General features: G+C 39.7%; 1 protein-coding gene across 2 annotated transcripts; it reads right to left on the bottom strand.

The window, feature by feature from the left end:
* Positions 1-442: 442 nt before the first annotated feature.
* Positions 443-1,864, bottom strand: LOC147035505 (uncharacterized). 2 transcript variants are annotated; one of them, XM_085897121.1, is made up of 5 exons: positions 1,761-1,864; positions 1,445-1,670; positions 1,193-1,351; positions 903-960; positions 443-608 (listed from the first exon to the last, which is right to left on the bottom strand). In XM_085897121.1, the coding sequence occupies exons 2-5, from the start codon at positions 1,489-1,491 to the stop codon at positions 525-527; spliced, it is 348 nt and encodes a 115-aa protein (XP_085753247.1). In that variant the 5' UTR covers positions 1,492-1,670; positions 1,761-1,864; the 3' UTR covers positions 443-524. The 2 variants fall into 2 exon arrangements, with proteins under 2 accessions (XP_085753247.1, XP_085753338.1); XM_085897212.1 differs by lacking the exon at positions 1,761-1,864 and having other exon boundaries at positions 1,445-1,732.
* Between the last annotated feature and the right edge of the window lie 15,233 nt (positions 1,865-17,097).

Below are 17,097 nucleotides of genomic sequence, written 5' to 3'. Positions count from 1 at the left end.
GTTATATTAAACGATGGACGAACGACCTTTTTAAAATTGTTAATGTGATAGATACGGTTCCTTGGACTTATAAGATATATCATTTGGAAGGGGAAGAGATTTTAGGTTCATTTTATTCACAGGAATTACAAAAGACAAAGATAAATTGAAATTTTTTTAACTCCGCCCCTTTTTGACTCCGCCCACACACGCCCCGCCCACATAAACCCCACCCACACAAGCCACGCCCACACACGCCCCGCCCCACACGCCCCGCCCACACATGCCCCGCCCACATAAACCCCACCCCCCTCAACCCCCCTGTGCGCCCCCACCTTTGACCCACCACCTCCCTCATCCCACCCCCACCCTTCCACACACACACATGGGGAGGGGTGGGGTGGGATGAGGGGGTGATGGGTCGTTGGGGGAGCGCACCTACCCCCCCCCTCCCTGCCTCTCCTTCATGTCTTGATCCTTTTTTTGAAATTCAAAATCAAGTAATTGTAAACAAAACAAATATAATTAATCAAAATTGAAAATATTTAATATTCATTTGCGAGAATGTATAATCTTTCCCAGCAATCTTCTTCAGATGTCTTGTGATTTCGAAACTCAGACACCATATTCTGTTTTGAAACAAAAAGTGGATAATAATTAGGTTTTATAAAGATAATTACATGGTAATATGAGTAAGCCTGGTGTTGGTTCTAAGTTCAAGCCTCGTTGACCACTGAATTAACACACCAGGAGGCCGACTCAGCCTGTCATCCTTCCAAGGTCAATAAAATGAATTCCATTGTACTGACGAAACCGCGTCCAAACTAATGATGCAACCAACGTAAGACGACATTCCAAAAGAGAGTGATATTAATAAAAGAATAAATAAACAAATAACTAAATAATAATTCAGAAACATTTACCTCCAGAAAATCATGTGTTGTACCAGATTGCTTCAACAGCTTATGTTGTGTGATCGAGCTGAAAAAAAAAAATAATGAGTCAAGGGTATAGATGGAGAGAGAGGGAGGTAGAAAGACAGACAGAGAGGGATACAAAGAGACAGACAGGGAGAGATAGAGAGAGACAAACAGACAGGGAAAGAGATGCACACACACACGCACACACACGCACACACACACACACACACACACACACACAAACACACACACACACACACACACACACACACACACACACACACGAGTCTCACCATTGGTTTAATTCATTCGAGATCAGAGGCCGTGATAAGACTTCGTACCAGTCATTATTAATGTTTTTCAATTCTCTTCTAAAATCATTGACCTCTTCAATAAGAGCATTCATTTGATGCACCTCATCTTGATAGGTAAACTCCACTTCTTCCAAGGACCTGCCAGGAAAAATTATATATTTTCGCATTATCACGATTTAATTTATAATCAATTGCTTCATCGTTCAAAGAGGAAACCATACACAAACTTACCAACTTTGTAGTGAGCTGTTATCTTCATCGGAAGAGAGTGAGTCCATGTCTCAGTTTTTTTTTACCATTGGTACAAGATAGCAAAAAGATCAGTGGCTGTGATAAGACGTCGTGTCAGTCATTAAAAATGTTTTTCAATTCTCTTCTAAGATGATTGACCTCTTCAATAAGAGCATTAATTTCATGCACCTCGTCATGACGTGTAAACTGCTCTTCTTCCAAGGACCTGCCAAGAAAAAAAAATATCAGAATTATCACGATTTAATTTATAATCAATTGCTTCATCGTTCAAAGAGGAACCTATACACAAGCTTACAAAATTTGTGTTGAGCTGTTTTGTTCGCGGAAGAAAGATCGCTCATGTCTCAGTTGTAAAAATGAAAATCCCGTCTGGCAGAAACTTTGTCTGGCGAATCACTGAAAAGGCAAAGATGAGGAGATTGCTTAATCATTGGGTGTGGCCACAGGAAATGACGCTTCGGGCGAGACAGCTTGGAAAATAACTGGGCGATATATTCTCAAATTGTATGAATCATTTTTAAAACATATTTAAAATGCCCTAAAATGATTTTGATTAAATTTATGTTGAAAAGCCTGTTCGTGTTCTGAGATAAAATAGAAACACGAAGCCTTGTCGCAGAGAATAGTTCCTATTTTTTCACAGCATGACTGTCCAAAAACACTTCCTCATTCACACAGCACGACCGTGTCAAAAAAAACACTTCCTCATTTTCATGACACGAACTGAAAACATTTGAAACAAAACTTTTTTTATGGCGTGGTTTATGCACAAAAATGATTTGCAACTTGGGCGGTGGCCAGATGCGATCATTAAGAGAAGTTTATCATTTCGTAATGGCACAAAAGGGGTATCTTAAAAAATATAAAGATTCAAATGTTTTGTTTTTCAATATTTTAGATGGGGATTATTGTGCAAAGAAAATTAAACTATTGAAGGAATTTGAGAATGAACAAATCTTTATAGGTTCAATGAGTGAGCGAAACAATATGCATCGGTTATTTGATAAAGAGTGTCCCGAGGCTTAGACATTTCAGATATTTCTTTCGAATCACCTTTAACAAATCTTTATCTTATTGTATGGATTATTTGAAAAAAAAAGTGTCCCCAGGTTAAAATGGGAGACAAATAAATATACCTTGGGATAAAAAGGGGGTTTATTTTTAGGGAAAAAAATATGAATCGCTGAAAATCCCCCATTCATTTACATGGGGAAAAGTGAGCCAGAACCAGTATATTCACCCTACTAATGGGATATGGCAAAAGGATAGGTAAATCGAGAAACAATAGGATGTGGCAAAATGACAGGTAAATCGAAAAACAATGGAGGTGTGGCAAAAAGAAAAGTAAATCGATAAACAATGGAGGTGTGGCAAAAGGACAAGTAAATTGATAAACAATGGGATATGGCAAAAGGATAGGTAAATCGATAAGCAATAGGATGTGGCAAAATGACAGGTAAATCGAAAAACAATGGAGGTGTCGCAAAATGACAGGTAAATCGATCAACAATGGGGTGTGGCAAAAGGACAGGTAAATTGACAAACAATGCGGTGTGGCAAAAGGAAAGGTAAATCAATAAACAATGGGATGTGGCAAAAGGATAGGAAAATCGAGAAACAATGGGGTGTGGCAAAATGACAGGTTAATCGATAAATAATGGAATGTGGCAAAGGACAGGTCAATCGATAAACAATGGAATGTGCAGAGGACAGGTAAATCGACAAACAATGGAATGTGGCAAAAGGACAGGTAAATCAAAAAACAATGGAGGTGTGGCAAAATGACAGGTAAATCGATAAACAATGGGGTGTGGCAAAAGGACAGGTAATTCAATAAACAATGGGATGTGGCAAAATGACAGGGAAATCGACAAACAATGGGATGTGGGAAAAGGACAAGTAAATTGAAAAACAATGGGGTGTGGCAAAAGTACAGGTACTTCGAGAAACAATGGTGTGTGGCAAAAGCAGAGGTAAATCGAAAAACAATGGAGGTGTGGCAAAATGACAGGAAAATCGATAAAAAATGGGGTGTGGCAAAAGGACAGCGAAATCGATAAACAATGGGATGTGGCAAAATGACAGGAAAATTGATAAACAATGGGGAGTGCAAAAGGTCAGGTTAATCGATAAACAATGGGGTGTGGCAAAAGGACAGGTTAATCGATAAACAATGGGATGTGGCAAAATGACAGATAAATTGATAAACAATGGGAAGTGGCAAAATGAGAGGTAAATCGATAAACAATGGGGTGTGGCAAAATGACAGGTAAATTGATAAACAATGGGGTGTGGCAAAAGGACAGGTAGATCGACAAACAACGGGGTGTGGCAAAAGGATATGTAAATCGATAAACAATGGGATGTGGCAAAAGGAGAGGTAAATTGAAAAACAATGGAGTTGTGGCAAAACGACAGGTAAATGATAAACAATGGGGTGTGGCAAAAGGACAGGTAAATCGAAAAACAATGGAGGTGTTGCAAAAGGACAGGTAAATCGAAAAACAACGGGATGTGGCAAAAGGACAGGTAAATCGTAAAACAATGGGATGTGGCAAAAGGATAGGTAAATCGAAAAACAATGGGATGTGGCAAAAGGACAGGTAAATTGATAAACAATGGGGTGTGGAAAAGGACAGGTAAATCGATGAACAATGAAATGTGGCATAGGACAGGAAAATCGAGAAACAATGGAATGTTGCAAAAGGATAGGTAAATCGAAAAACAATGGAGGTGTGGCAAAATGACAGGAAAATCGATAAACAATGAGGTGTGGCAAAATGACAGGTAAATCGATAAACAATGGGATGTGGAAAAAGGACAGGTAAATTGATAAACAATGGGGTGTGGCAAAAGGACAGGTAAATCGAGAAACAATGGGGTGTGGCAAAAGGATAGGTAAATCGAAAAACAATGGAGGTGGTGAAAAATGACAGGATATCGAAACACAATGGGGTGTGGCAAAAGGACAGGTAAATCGATAAACAATGGGATGTGGCAAAATGACAGGAAAATCGATAAACAATGGGATGTGGCAAAATGACAGGTAAATCGAAAAACAATGGGGTGTGGCAAAAGGAGAGGTAAATCGAAAAACAATGGAGTTGTGGCAAAATGACAGGTAAATCGAGAAACAATGGGGTGTGGTGAAAGGACAGACAAATCGAAAAACAATGGGGTGTGGATAATGCAGCAAAAGAACAGGTAAATTGATAAACAATGGGGTGTGGATAATGCAGCAAAAGGACAGGTAAATTGATAAACAATGGGGTGTGGATAATGACAGGAAAATCGATAAACAATGGGGTGTGGCAAAAGGACAGGTAAATCGATAAATAAAGGAATGGGGCAAAGGAAAGGTAAATCGAGAAACAATGGGATGTGACAAAATGACAGGAAAATCGATAAACAATGGGGTGTGGCAAAAGGACAGTTCAATCGCCAAACAATGGGGTGTGGCAAAATGACAGGTAAATCGAAAAACAATGGGATGTGGCAAAAGGACAGGTAAATCGAAAAACAATGGGATATGGCAAAAGGACAGGTAAATCGAGAAACAATGGGGTGTGGCAAAAGGACAGGTTAATCGATAAACAATGGGGTGTGGCAAAATGACAGGTAAATCGATAAACAATGGGGTGTTGCAAAATGACAGGTAAATCGATAAACAATGGGGTGTGGCAAAAGGACAGGTAACTCGACAAAAAATGGGATGTAGCAAAAGGACAGGTATATTCGAAAAACACTGGAGTTGTGGCAAAATGACAGGTGAATCGATAAGCAATGGGGTGTCGGAAAAGGACAGGTAAATCGAAAAACAATAGGGTGTGGCAAAAAGACAGGTAAATCGATAAGCAATGGGGTGTCGGAAAAGGACAGATAAATCGAAAAACAATGGGGTGTGGCAAAAAGACAGGTAAATCGGTAAGCAATGGGGTGTCGGAAAAGGACAGGTAAATCGAAAAACAATAGGGTGTGGCAAAAAGGACAGGTATTTCTATAAACAATGGGGTGTGGTGAAAGTACAGGTAAATTGAAAAACAAAGGGGTGTGGCAAAAGGACAGGTAAATTGATAAACAATGGGGTGTGGATAATGACAGGAAAATCGATAAACAATGGGGTGTGGCAAAAGGACAGGTAAATCGATAAATAAAGGAATGTGGCAAAATGACAGGAAAATCGACAAACAATGGGGTCTAGCAAAAGGACAGGTCAATCAACAAACAATTGGGTGTGGCAAAATGACAGGTAAATCCATAAACAAAGGAATGTGGCAAAGGACAGGTAAATCGATAAACAATGGGGTGTGGCAAAAGGACAGGTAAATCGAAAAACAATGGGGTGTGGCAAAAGGACAGGTAAATGGATAAACAATGGGGTGTGGTGAAAGGACAGGTAAATCGATAAACAATGGAGGTGTGGCAAAATGACAGGTAAATCGAACAACAATGGGCTGTGGCGAAATGACAGGTAAATCGATAAAGAATGGGATGTGGAAAAAGGACAGGAAAATCGAAAAACAATGGAGGTGTGGCAAAATGACAGGTAAATCGATAAACAATAGGGTGTGGAAAAAGGTCACGTAAATCGATAAATAATGGAATGTGGCAAAGGACAGGTAAATCAGAAAACAATGGGATTTGGCAAAAGAATAGGTTAATCGAAAAACAATGGAGGTGTGGCAAAATGACAGGTAAATCGAAGAACAATGGGATGTGGCAAAAGGACAGGTAAATCCATAAACAATGGGATGTGGCAAAAGGACAGGTAAATCGATAAACAATGGGGTGTGGTGAAAGGACACGTAAAACGATAAACAATCGGGTGTAGCAACAGGACAGCTAAATTGATAAACAATGGGGTGTGGGAAAATGATAGGAAAATCGAAAAGCAATGGGGTGTGGCAAAAGGACAGGTAAATGGATAAACAATGGGGTGTGGCAGAATGACAGGGAAATCCACAAAACAATGGGGTGTGGAAAAAGGACAGGTAAATCGATTAACAATGGGGTGTGGCAAAATGAGAGGAAAATCGATAAACAATGGGATGTGGCAAAGGACGGGTAAATCGATAAACAATGGGGTGTGGCAAAGGACAGGTAAATCGATAAACAATGGGGTGTGGTGAAAGGACAAGTAAATGGACAAACAATGGGCTGTGGCAAAAGGACAGTTAAATTGATAAACAATGGGGAGTGGCAAAAGGACAGGTAAATCTAGAAACAATGGGGTGTGGCAAAAGGATAGCTAAATAGATAAGCAATGGGATGTGGCAAAAGGAAAGGTAAATTGATAAACAATGGGGTGTGTCAAAATGACAGGTAAATCTATAAATAATGGAATGTGGCAAAGGACAGGTAAATCGAAAAATAATGGAATGTGGCAAAGGACAGGTAAATCAATAAACAATGGAATGTGGCAAAGGACAGGGAAATCTATAAACAATGGGATGTGGCAAAATGACAGGGAAATCGAAAAACAATGGGATGTGGCAATGGGACAGGTAAATCGATAAACAATGGGGGTGTTGCAAAAGGATAGGTAAATCGAAAAACAATGGGGTGTGGCAAAAGGAAAGGTAAATTGATAAACAATGGGATGTGGCAAAATTACAGGTAAATCGATAAACAATGGGATGTGGCAAATTGACAGGTAAATCGAGAAACAATGGGATGTGGCAAAAGGACAGGTAAATAGATAAACAAGGGGGTATGGCAAAAGGACAGGTAAATCGAAAAACAATGGAGGTGTGGCAAAATGACAGGTAAATCGATAAACAATGGGGTGTGGCAAAAGGACAGGTAAATCGATAAACAATGGGGTGTGGCAAAAGGACAGGTAAATCCAAAAAACAACGGGATGTGGCAAAAGGACAGGTAAATCGAAAAACAATGGAGGTGTTGCAAAAGGACAGGTAAATCGAAAAACAATGGGATGTGGCAAAAGGACAGGTAAATCGAAAAACAATGGAGGTGTGGAAAAATGACAGGTAAATCGATAAACAATGGGGTGTGGTGAAAGGACAGGTAAAATGATAAACAATGGGGTGTAGCAAAAGGACAGGTAAATTGATAAACAATGGGGTGTGGGAAAATGATAGGAAAATCGAAAAGCAATGGAACGTGGCAAAGGACAGGTAAATGGATAAACAATGGGGTGTGGCAGAATGACAGGGAAATCCACAAAACAATGGGGTGTGGCAAAAGGAAAGGTAAATTGATAAACAATGGGGTGCGTCAAAATGAAAGGTAAATCGATAAACAATGGGGTGTGGAAAAATGACAGGTAAATAGAAAATACAATGGGATGTGGCAAAGGACAGGTAAATCGATAAAGAATGTAATGTGGCAAAGGACAGGTAAATCGATAAACAATGGAATGTGGCAAAGGACAGGGAAATCGATAAACAATGGGGTGTGGAAAAAGGACACATAAATTGATAAACAATGGGGTGTGGCAAAAGGACAGGTAAATCGATAAACAACAGGTGTGGCAAAAGGACAGGTAAAACGACAAACAATGCGGTGTGGCAAAATGACAGGTAAATCGACAAACAATGGGGTGTGGCAAAATGCCACGTAAATCGAGAAACAATTTAATGTTGCAGAGGACAGGTAAATCGACAAACAATGGAGTGTGGCAAAAGGACAGGTAAATCTATAAACAATGGGGTCTGGCAAAAGGACAGACAAATCGATAAACAATGGGGTGTGGCAAAAGGATAGGTAAATCAAGAAACAATGGGATGTGACAAAGGACATGTAAATCGAAAAACAATGGGGTGTGGTGAAAGGACAGGTAAATCGACAAACAATGGGATGAGGCTCAATGACAGGTAAATCGATAAACAATGGGGTGTGGCAAAATGACAGGTAAAACGAAACATAATGGAATGTGGCAAAGGACAGGTAAATTGACAAAGAATGGAATGTGGCAAAAGGACAGGTAAATGGATAAACAATGGAGGTGTTGCAAAAGGACAGGTAAATCGAAAAACAATGGGATGTGGCAAAAGAACAGGTAAATCGAAAAACAATGGGATGTGGCAAAAGGAGAGGTAAATCGAAAAACAATAGAGGTGTTGCAAAAGGACAGGTAAATCGAAAAACAATGGGATGTGGCAAAAGGACAGGTAAATCGAAAAACAATGGGATGTGGCAAAAGGACAGGTACATCGAAAAACAAAGGAGGTGTTGCAAAAGGACAGGTAAATCGAAAAACAATGTGATGTGGCAAAAGGACAGGTAAATAGAAAAACAATGGGATGTGGCAAAAGGACAGGTAAATCGAAAAACAATGGGATGTGGCAAAAGGACAGGTAAATCGAAAAATAATGGAATGTGGCTAAGGACAGGTAAATCGAAAAACAATGGGGTGTGGAAAAAGGACAGGTAAATCGATAAACAATGAGGGTGTGGTGAAAGGACAGGTAAATCTATAAACAATGGGATGTGGCAAAAGGACAGGTAAATTGAAAAACAATGGGTGTGGCAAGAGGACAGGTAAATGGATAAGCAATGGAATGTGGCAAAGGACAGGTAAATCTATAAACAATGGGGTGTGGTGAAAGGACAGGTAAATCGATAAACAATCGCATGTGGCAAAAGGACAGGTAAATCGAAAAACAATGGGTGTGGCAAAATGACAGGTAAATCGATAAACAATGGAATGTGGCAAAGGACAGGTAAATCGATAAACAATGGCGTGTGGCAAAATGACAGGTGAATCGATAAAAAATGGGGTGTGGCAAAAAGGACAGGTAAATCGATAAACAATGAGGGTGTGGTGAAAGGACAGGTAAATCGTTAAACAATGGAGGTGTGGCAAAATGAAGGTAAATTGATAAATAATGGGATATGGAAAAAGGACAGGTCAATCGATAAACAATGGGGTGTTGCAAAAGGACAGCAAAATCCATAAAAAATGGGGTGTGGCAAAGGACATGTAAATCGATGAACAATGGGGTGTGGTGAAAGGATAGGTAAATCGATAAACAATGGGGTGTGGTGAAAGGATAGGTAAATCGATAAACAATGGGATGTGGCAAAATGACAGGTAAATCGATAAACAATGGGATGTGGCAAAATGACAGGTAAATCGATAAACAATGGGGTGTGGCAAAAGGACAGGTAAATCGATAAACAATGGGATGTGGCAAAATGACAGGTAAATCGATAAACAATGGGATGTGGCAAAATGACAGGTAAATCGATAAACAATGGGGTGTGGCAAAAGGACAGGTAAATCGATAAACAATGGGATGTGGCAAAATGACAGGTAAATCGATAAACAATGGGATGTGGCAAAATGACAGGTAAATCGATAAACAATGGGGTGTGGCAAAATGACAGGTAAATCGAAAAACAATGGGATGTGGCAAAATGACAGGTAAATCGATAAACAATGGGATGTGGCAAAATGACAGGTAAATCGAAAAACAATGGGATGTGGCAAAATGACAGGTAAATCGATAAACAATGGGATGTGGCAAAATGACAGGTAAATCGATAAACAATGGGGTGTGGCAAAAGGACAGGTAAATCGATAAACAATGGGATGTGGCAAAATGACAGGTAAATCGATAAACAATGGGATGTGGCAAAATCACAGGTAAATCGATAAACAATGGGGTGTGGCAAAAGGACAGGTAAATCGATAAACAATGGGATGTGGCAAAATGACAGGTAAATCGAAAAACAATGGGATGTGGCAAAATGACAGGTAAATCGAAAAACAATGGGATGTGGCAAAATGACAGGTAAATCGATAAACAATGGGATGTGGCAAAATGACAGGTAAATCGATAAACAATGGGATGTGGCAAAATGACAGGTAAATCGATAAACAATGGGGTGTGGCAAAAGGACAGGTAAATCGATAAACAATGGGATGTGGCAAAATGACAGGTAAATCGAAAAACAATGGGATGTGGCAAAATGACAGGTAAATCGAAAAACAATGGGATGTGGCAAAATGACAGGTAAATCGATAAACAATGGGATGTGGCAAAATGACAGGTAAATCGATAAACAATGGGGTGTGGCAAAATGACAGGTAAATCGATAAACAATGGGGTGTGGCAAAAGGATAGGTAAATTGATAAACAATCGGGTGTGGCAAAAGGACAGGTAAATCAGGAAAATGGATAAACAATGGGATGTGCAAAAAGGACAGGTAAATCGAAAAACAATGGGATGTGGCAAAATGACAGGTAAATCGAAAAACAATGGGATGTGGCAATGGGACAGGTAAATCGATAAACAATGGGGGTGTTGCAAAAGGATAGGTAAATCGAAAAACAATGGGGTGTGGCAAAAGGAAAGGCAAATCGATAAACAATGGGATGTGGCAAATTGACAGGTAAATCAAGAAACAATGGGATGTGGCAAAAGGACAGGTAAATTGAGAAACAAGGGGGTATGGCAAAAGGACAGGTAAATCGAAAAACAACGGAGGTGTGGCAAAATGACAGGAAAATCGAAAAGCAATGGAACGTGGCAAAGGACAGGTAAATGGATAAACAATGGGGTGTGGCAGAATGACAGGGAAATCCACAAAACAATGGGGTGTGGCAAAAGGAAAGGTAAATTGATAAACAATGGGGTGTGGCAAAATGACAGGTAAATCGAAAACAATGGGATGTGGCAAAAGGAGAGGTAAATGGATAAACAATGGGGTGTGGCAAAATGACAGGTAAATCGATAAATAATGGAATATGGCAAAGGACAGGTTAATCGATAAACAATGGAATGTGGCAAAGGACTGGTAAATTTATAAACACTGGTGTGTGGCGAAAGGACAGGTTAATCGATAAACAATGGGGTGTGGAAAAAGGACAGGTAAATCGATTAACAATGGGGTGTGGCAAAAGGACAGGTTAATCGAAAAACAATGGGGTGTGGCAAAAAGACAGGTAAATCGATAAACAATGGGGTGTCACAATGGGACAGGTAAATCGAAAAAAATTGGGGTGTGGCAAAAGGACAGGTATATCAAAAAACAATGGGGTGTGGAAAAATGACAGGTAAATCGATAAACAATGGGATGTGGCAAAAGGACAGGTAAATTGATAAACAATGGGGAGTGGCAAAAGGACAGGTAAATCTATAAACAATGGGGTGTGGCTAAAGGACAGGTAAATTGAGAAACAATGGGGAGTGGCAAAAGGACAGGTAAATCTATAAACAATGGGGTGTGGCAAAAGGACATGTAAATTGATAAATCATGGAATGTGGCAAAGGACAGGTAAATCGATAAACAATGGAATGTGGCAAAGGACAGGTAAATCTATAAACAATGGGGTGTGGCGAAATGACAGTTAAATCGATAAATAATGGAATGTGGCAAAATGACAGGTAAATCGAAAAACAATGGGGTATGGCAAAAGTCAGGTAAATCAATTAACAATGGGATGTGGCAAAAGGACAGGTAAATCGAAAAACAATGGGATGTGGCAAGAGGACAGGTAAATCGAAAAACAATGGGATGTGGCAAGAGGACAGGTAAATCGAAAAACAATGGGGTGTGGCAAAAGGACAAGTAAATGGATAAACAATGGGATGTGGCAAAAGTACAGCTAAATCAAAAAACAATAGGGTGTGGCAAAAAGAAAGGTAAATCTATAAACAATGGGGTGTGGCAAAAGGATAGGTAAATCAGAAAACAATGGGATTTGGCAAAATAATAGGTTAATCGATAAACGATGGAGGTGTGGCAAAAGGACAGGTAAATCGACAAACAATGGGATGTGGCAAAAGGACAGGTAAATCGAAAAAACAAAGGGATGTGGCAAAAGGACAGGTAAATCAAAAAACAATGGGGTGTGGCAAGAGTACAGGAAAATGGATAAACAATGGAATGTGGCAAAGGACAGCTAAATTTCCAAACAATGAGGTGTGGTGAAGGGACAGGTAAATTGATAAATAATGGAATGTTGCAAAGGACAGGTAAATCTATAAACAATGGGGTGTGGTGAAAGGACAGGTAAATCGATAAATAATGGAATGTGGAAAAGGACACGTAAATCGATAAACAATGGAATGTGGAAAAGGACAGGTAAATCGAAAAACAATGGGGTATGGCAAAAGGACAGGTAAATCGAAAAACAACGGAGGTGTGGCAAAATGACAGGAAAATCGAAAAGCAATGGAACGTGGCAAAGGACAGGTAAATGGATAAACAATGGGGTGTGGCAGAATGACAGGGAAATCCACAAAACAATGGGGTGTGGCAAAAGGAAAGGTAAATTGATAAACAATGGGGTGCGTCAAAATGACAGGTAAATCGATAAACAATGGGGTGTGGAAAAATGACAGGTAAATAGAAAAAACAATGGGATGTGGCAAAGGACAGGTAAATCGATAAAGAATGGAATGTGGCAAAGGACAGGTAAATCGATAAACAATGGAATGTGGCAAAGGAAAGGTAAATCGATAAACAATTGGGTGTGGCAAAAAGACAGGTAAATCGATAAACAATGGGGTGTGGAAAATGACAGGTAAATCTATAAACAATGGGATGTGGCAAAAGGACAGGTTAATCGAAAAACAATGGGGTGTGGCAAAAAGACAGGTAAATCGATAAACAATGGGGTGTCACAATGGGACAGGTAAATCGAAAAAAATTGGGGTGTGGCAAAAGGACAGGTATATCAAAAAACAATGGGGTGTGGAAAAATGACAGGTAAATCGATAAACAATGGGATGTGGCAAAAGGACAGGTAAATTGATAAACAATGGGGAGTGGCAAAAGGACAGGTAAATCTATAAACAATGGGGTGTGGCTAAAGGACAGGTAAATTGAGAAACAATGGGGAGTGGCAAAAGGACAGGTAAATCTATAAACAATGGGGTGTGGCAAAAGGACATGTAAATTGATAAATCATGGAATGTGGCAAAGGACAGGTAAATCTATAAACAATGGGGTGTGGCGAAATGACAGTTAAATCGATAAATAATGGAATGTGGCAAAATGACAGGTAAATCGAAAAACAATGGGGTGTGTCAAAATGACAGGTAAATCGAAAAACAATGGGGTATGGCAAAAGTCAGGTAAATCAATTAACAATGGGATGTGGCAAAAGGACAGGTAAATCGAAAAACAATGGGATGTGGCAAGAGGACAGGTAAATCGAAAAACAATGGGATGTGGCAAGAGGACAGGTAAATCGAAAAACAATGGGGTGTGGCAAAAGGACAGGTAAATGGATAAACAATGGGATGTGGCAAAAGGACAGGTAAATCCATAAACAATGGAATGTGGCAAAGGACAGGTAAATCGATAAACAATGGGGTGTGGCAAAAGGACAGGTAAATCAGAAAACAATGGGATTTGGCAAAATAATAGGTTAATCGATAAACAATGGAGGTGTGGCAAAAGGACAGGTAAATCGAAAAACAATGGGATGTGGCAAAAGGACAGGTAATCGAAAAACAATGGGATGTGGCAAAAGGACAGGTAAATCAAAAAACAATGGGGTGTGGCAAGAGTACAGGAAAATGGATAAACAATGGAATGTGGCAAAGGACAGCTAAATTTCTAAACAATGAGGTGTGGTGAAGGGACAGGTAAATCGATAAATAATGGGGTGTGGCAAAAGGACAGGTAAATCTATTAACAATGGGGTGTGGTGAAAGGACTGGTAAATCGATAAACAATTGAATGTGGCAAAATGACAGGTAAATCGAAAAACAATGGGATGTGGCAAAAGGACAGGTAAATCGAAAAACAATGGGGTGTGGCAAAAGGACAGGTAAATGGATAAACAATGGGATGTGGAAAAAGGGCAGGTAATCGAAAAACAATGGGATGTGGCAAAAGGACAGGTAAATGGATAAATAATGGGATGTGGAAAAATGACAGGTAAATCGACAAACAATGGGGTGTGGCAAAAAGAAAGGTAAATCTATAAACAATGAGTTGTGCTGAAAGGACAGCAAAATCGATAAACAATGGGGTATGGCAAAAAGACAGGTAAATCAATGAACAATGGGGTGTCGCAATAGGACAGGTAAATCGAAAAACAATGGGTTGTGGCAAAAGGACAGGTAAATTGATAAACAATGGGGTGTGGAAAATGAGAGGTAAATCGATAAACAATGGGTTGTGGCAAAATGACAGGTAAATCGATAAACAATGGGATGTGGCTAAAGGACAGGTAAATCGACAAACAATGGAATGTGGCAAAGGACAGGTAAATCGATAAACAATGGGGTGTGGCAAAATGACAGGTAAATCGATAAACAATGGGATGTGGCAAAAGGACAGGTAAATCGATAAATAATGGGATGTGGAAAAATGACAGGTAAATCGACAAACAATGGTGTGTCGCAATAGGACAGGTAAATCGAAAAACAATGGGGTGTGGTGAAAGGACAGGTAAATTGATAAACAATGGGGTGTGCTGAAAGGACAGGTAAATCGATAAACAATGGGGTGTGGCAAAAAGACAGGTAAATCGATAAACAATGGGGTGTCGCAATAGGACAGGTAAATCGAAAAACAATGGGGTGTGGCAAAAGGACAGGTATATCTATAAACAATGGGGTGTGGTGAAAGGACAGGTAAATTGATAAACAATGGGGTGTGGCAAAAGGACAGGTAAATCGATAAACAATGGGGTGTGGAAAATGACAGGTAAATCGATAAACAATGGGGTGTGGCAAAAGGACAGGTAAATCGATAAACAATGGGGTGTGTCAAAACGACAGGTAAATCGATAAACAATGTGGTGTGGCAAAAGGATAGGTAAATCGACAAACAATGGGATGTGGTAAAATGACAGGTAAATCGATAAACAATGGGGTGTGGCAATTTGACAGGTAAATCAAGAAATAATGGGATGTGGCAAAAGGACAGGTAAATTGATAAACAAGGGGGTATGGCAAAAGGACAGATAAATCGATAAACAATGGGATGTGGCAAAATGACAGATAAATCGAAAAACAATGGAGGTGTTGCAAAAGGACAGATAAATCGAAAAACAATGGGATGTGGCAAAAGGACAGGTATATCTATAAACAATGGGGTGTGCTGAAAGGACAGGTAAATCGATAAACAATGGGGTGTGGCAAAAGGACAGGTAAATGGATAAACAATGGGGTGTGGCAAAAGGACAGGTAAATTGATAAACAATGGGGTGTGGCAAAAGGACAGGTAAATTGATAAACAATGGGGTGTGGGAAAATGACAGGAAAATCGAAAAGCATTGGAACATGGCAAAGGACAGATAAATGGATAAACAATGGGGTGTGGCAGAATGACAGGGAAATCCACAAAACAATGGGGTGTGGCAAAAGGAAAGGTAAATTGATAAACAATGGGGTGCGTCTAAATGACAGGTAAATCGATAAACAATGGGGTGTGGAAAATGACAGGTAAATAGAAAAAACAATGGGATGTGGCAAAGGACAGGTAAATGGATAAAGAATGGAATGTGGCAAAGGACAGGTAAATCTATAAACAATGGGGTCTGGCAAAAGGACACATAAATTGATAAACAATGGGGTGTGGCAAAAGGACAGGTAAATCGATAAACAATGGGGTGTGGCAAAATGCCACGTAAATCGAGAAACAATTTAATGTTGCAGAGGACAGGTAAATCGACAAACAATGGAATGTGGCAAAAGGACAGGTAAATCGATAAACAATGGAATGTGGCAAAAGGACAGGTAAATCGATAAACAATGGAGGTGTTGCAAAAGGACAGGTAAATCGTAAAAAAAATGGGATGTGGCAAAAGGACAGGTAAATCGAAAAACAATGGGATGTGGCAAATCGATAAACAATGGAGGTGTTGCAAAAGGACACGTAAATCAAAAAACAATGGGATGTGGCAAAAGGACAGGTAAATCGAAGAACAATGGGGTGTGGCAAAAGGACAGGTAAATCCATAAACAATGGGATGTGGCAAAAGGACAGGTAAATCGAAGAACAATGGGATGTGGCAAAAGGACAGGTAAATCGAAAAACAATGGGATGTGGCAAAAGGACAGGTAAATCGAAAAACAATGGGATGTGGCAAAAGGACAGGTGAATCGAAAAACAATGGGGTGTGGCAAAAGGACAGGTATATCTATAAACAATGGGATGTGGCAAAAGGACAGGTAAATCGATAAACAATGGGGTGTGGCAAAAGGACAGGTAAATCGATAAACAATGGGATCTGGTGAAAGGACAGGTAAATCGATAAACAATGGGATCTGGTGAAAGGACAGCTAAATCGAAAAACAATGGGGTGTGGCAAAATGACAGGTAAATCCATAAACAATGGAATGTGGCAAAGGACAGGTAAATCGATAAACAATGGGGTGTGGCAAAAGGACAGGTAAATCGATAAACAATGGGATGTGGCAAAATGACAGGTAAATCAAAAAACAATGGGGTGTGGCAAAAGGCAGGTAAATCAATTAACAATGGGATGTGGCAAAATGACAGGCAAATCGAAAAACAATTGGATGTGGCAAAAGGACAGGTAAATCTATAAACAATGGGGTGTGCTGAAAGGACAGGTAAATCGACAAGCAATGGGGTGTGGCAAAAAGACAGGTAAATCGATAAACAATGGGGTGTCGCAATAGGACAGGTAAATCGAAAAACAATGGGGTGTGGCAAAAGGACAGGTATATTTATA

The sequence above is a fragment of the Eptatretus burgeri genome, chromosome 1, assembly GCF_056783735.1.
Source record: "Eptatretus burgeri isolate ZD-2024b chromosome 1, Ebu_testis_v1, whole genome shotgun sequence".
Lineage (NCBI taxonomy): Eukaryota > Metazoa > Chordata > Myxini > Myxiniformes > Myxinidae > Eptatretus > Eptatretus burgeri.
This window is presented reverse-complemented; position numbering and strand designations above follow the sequence as displayed.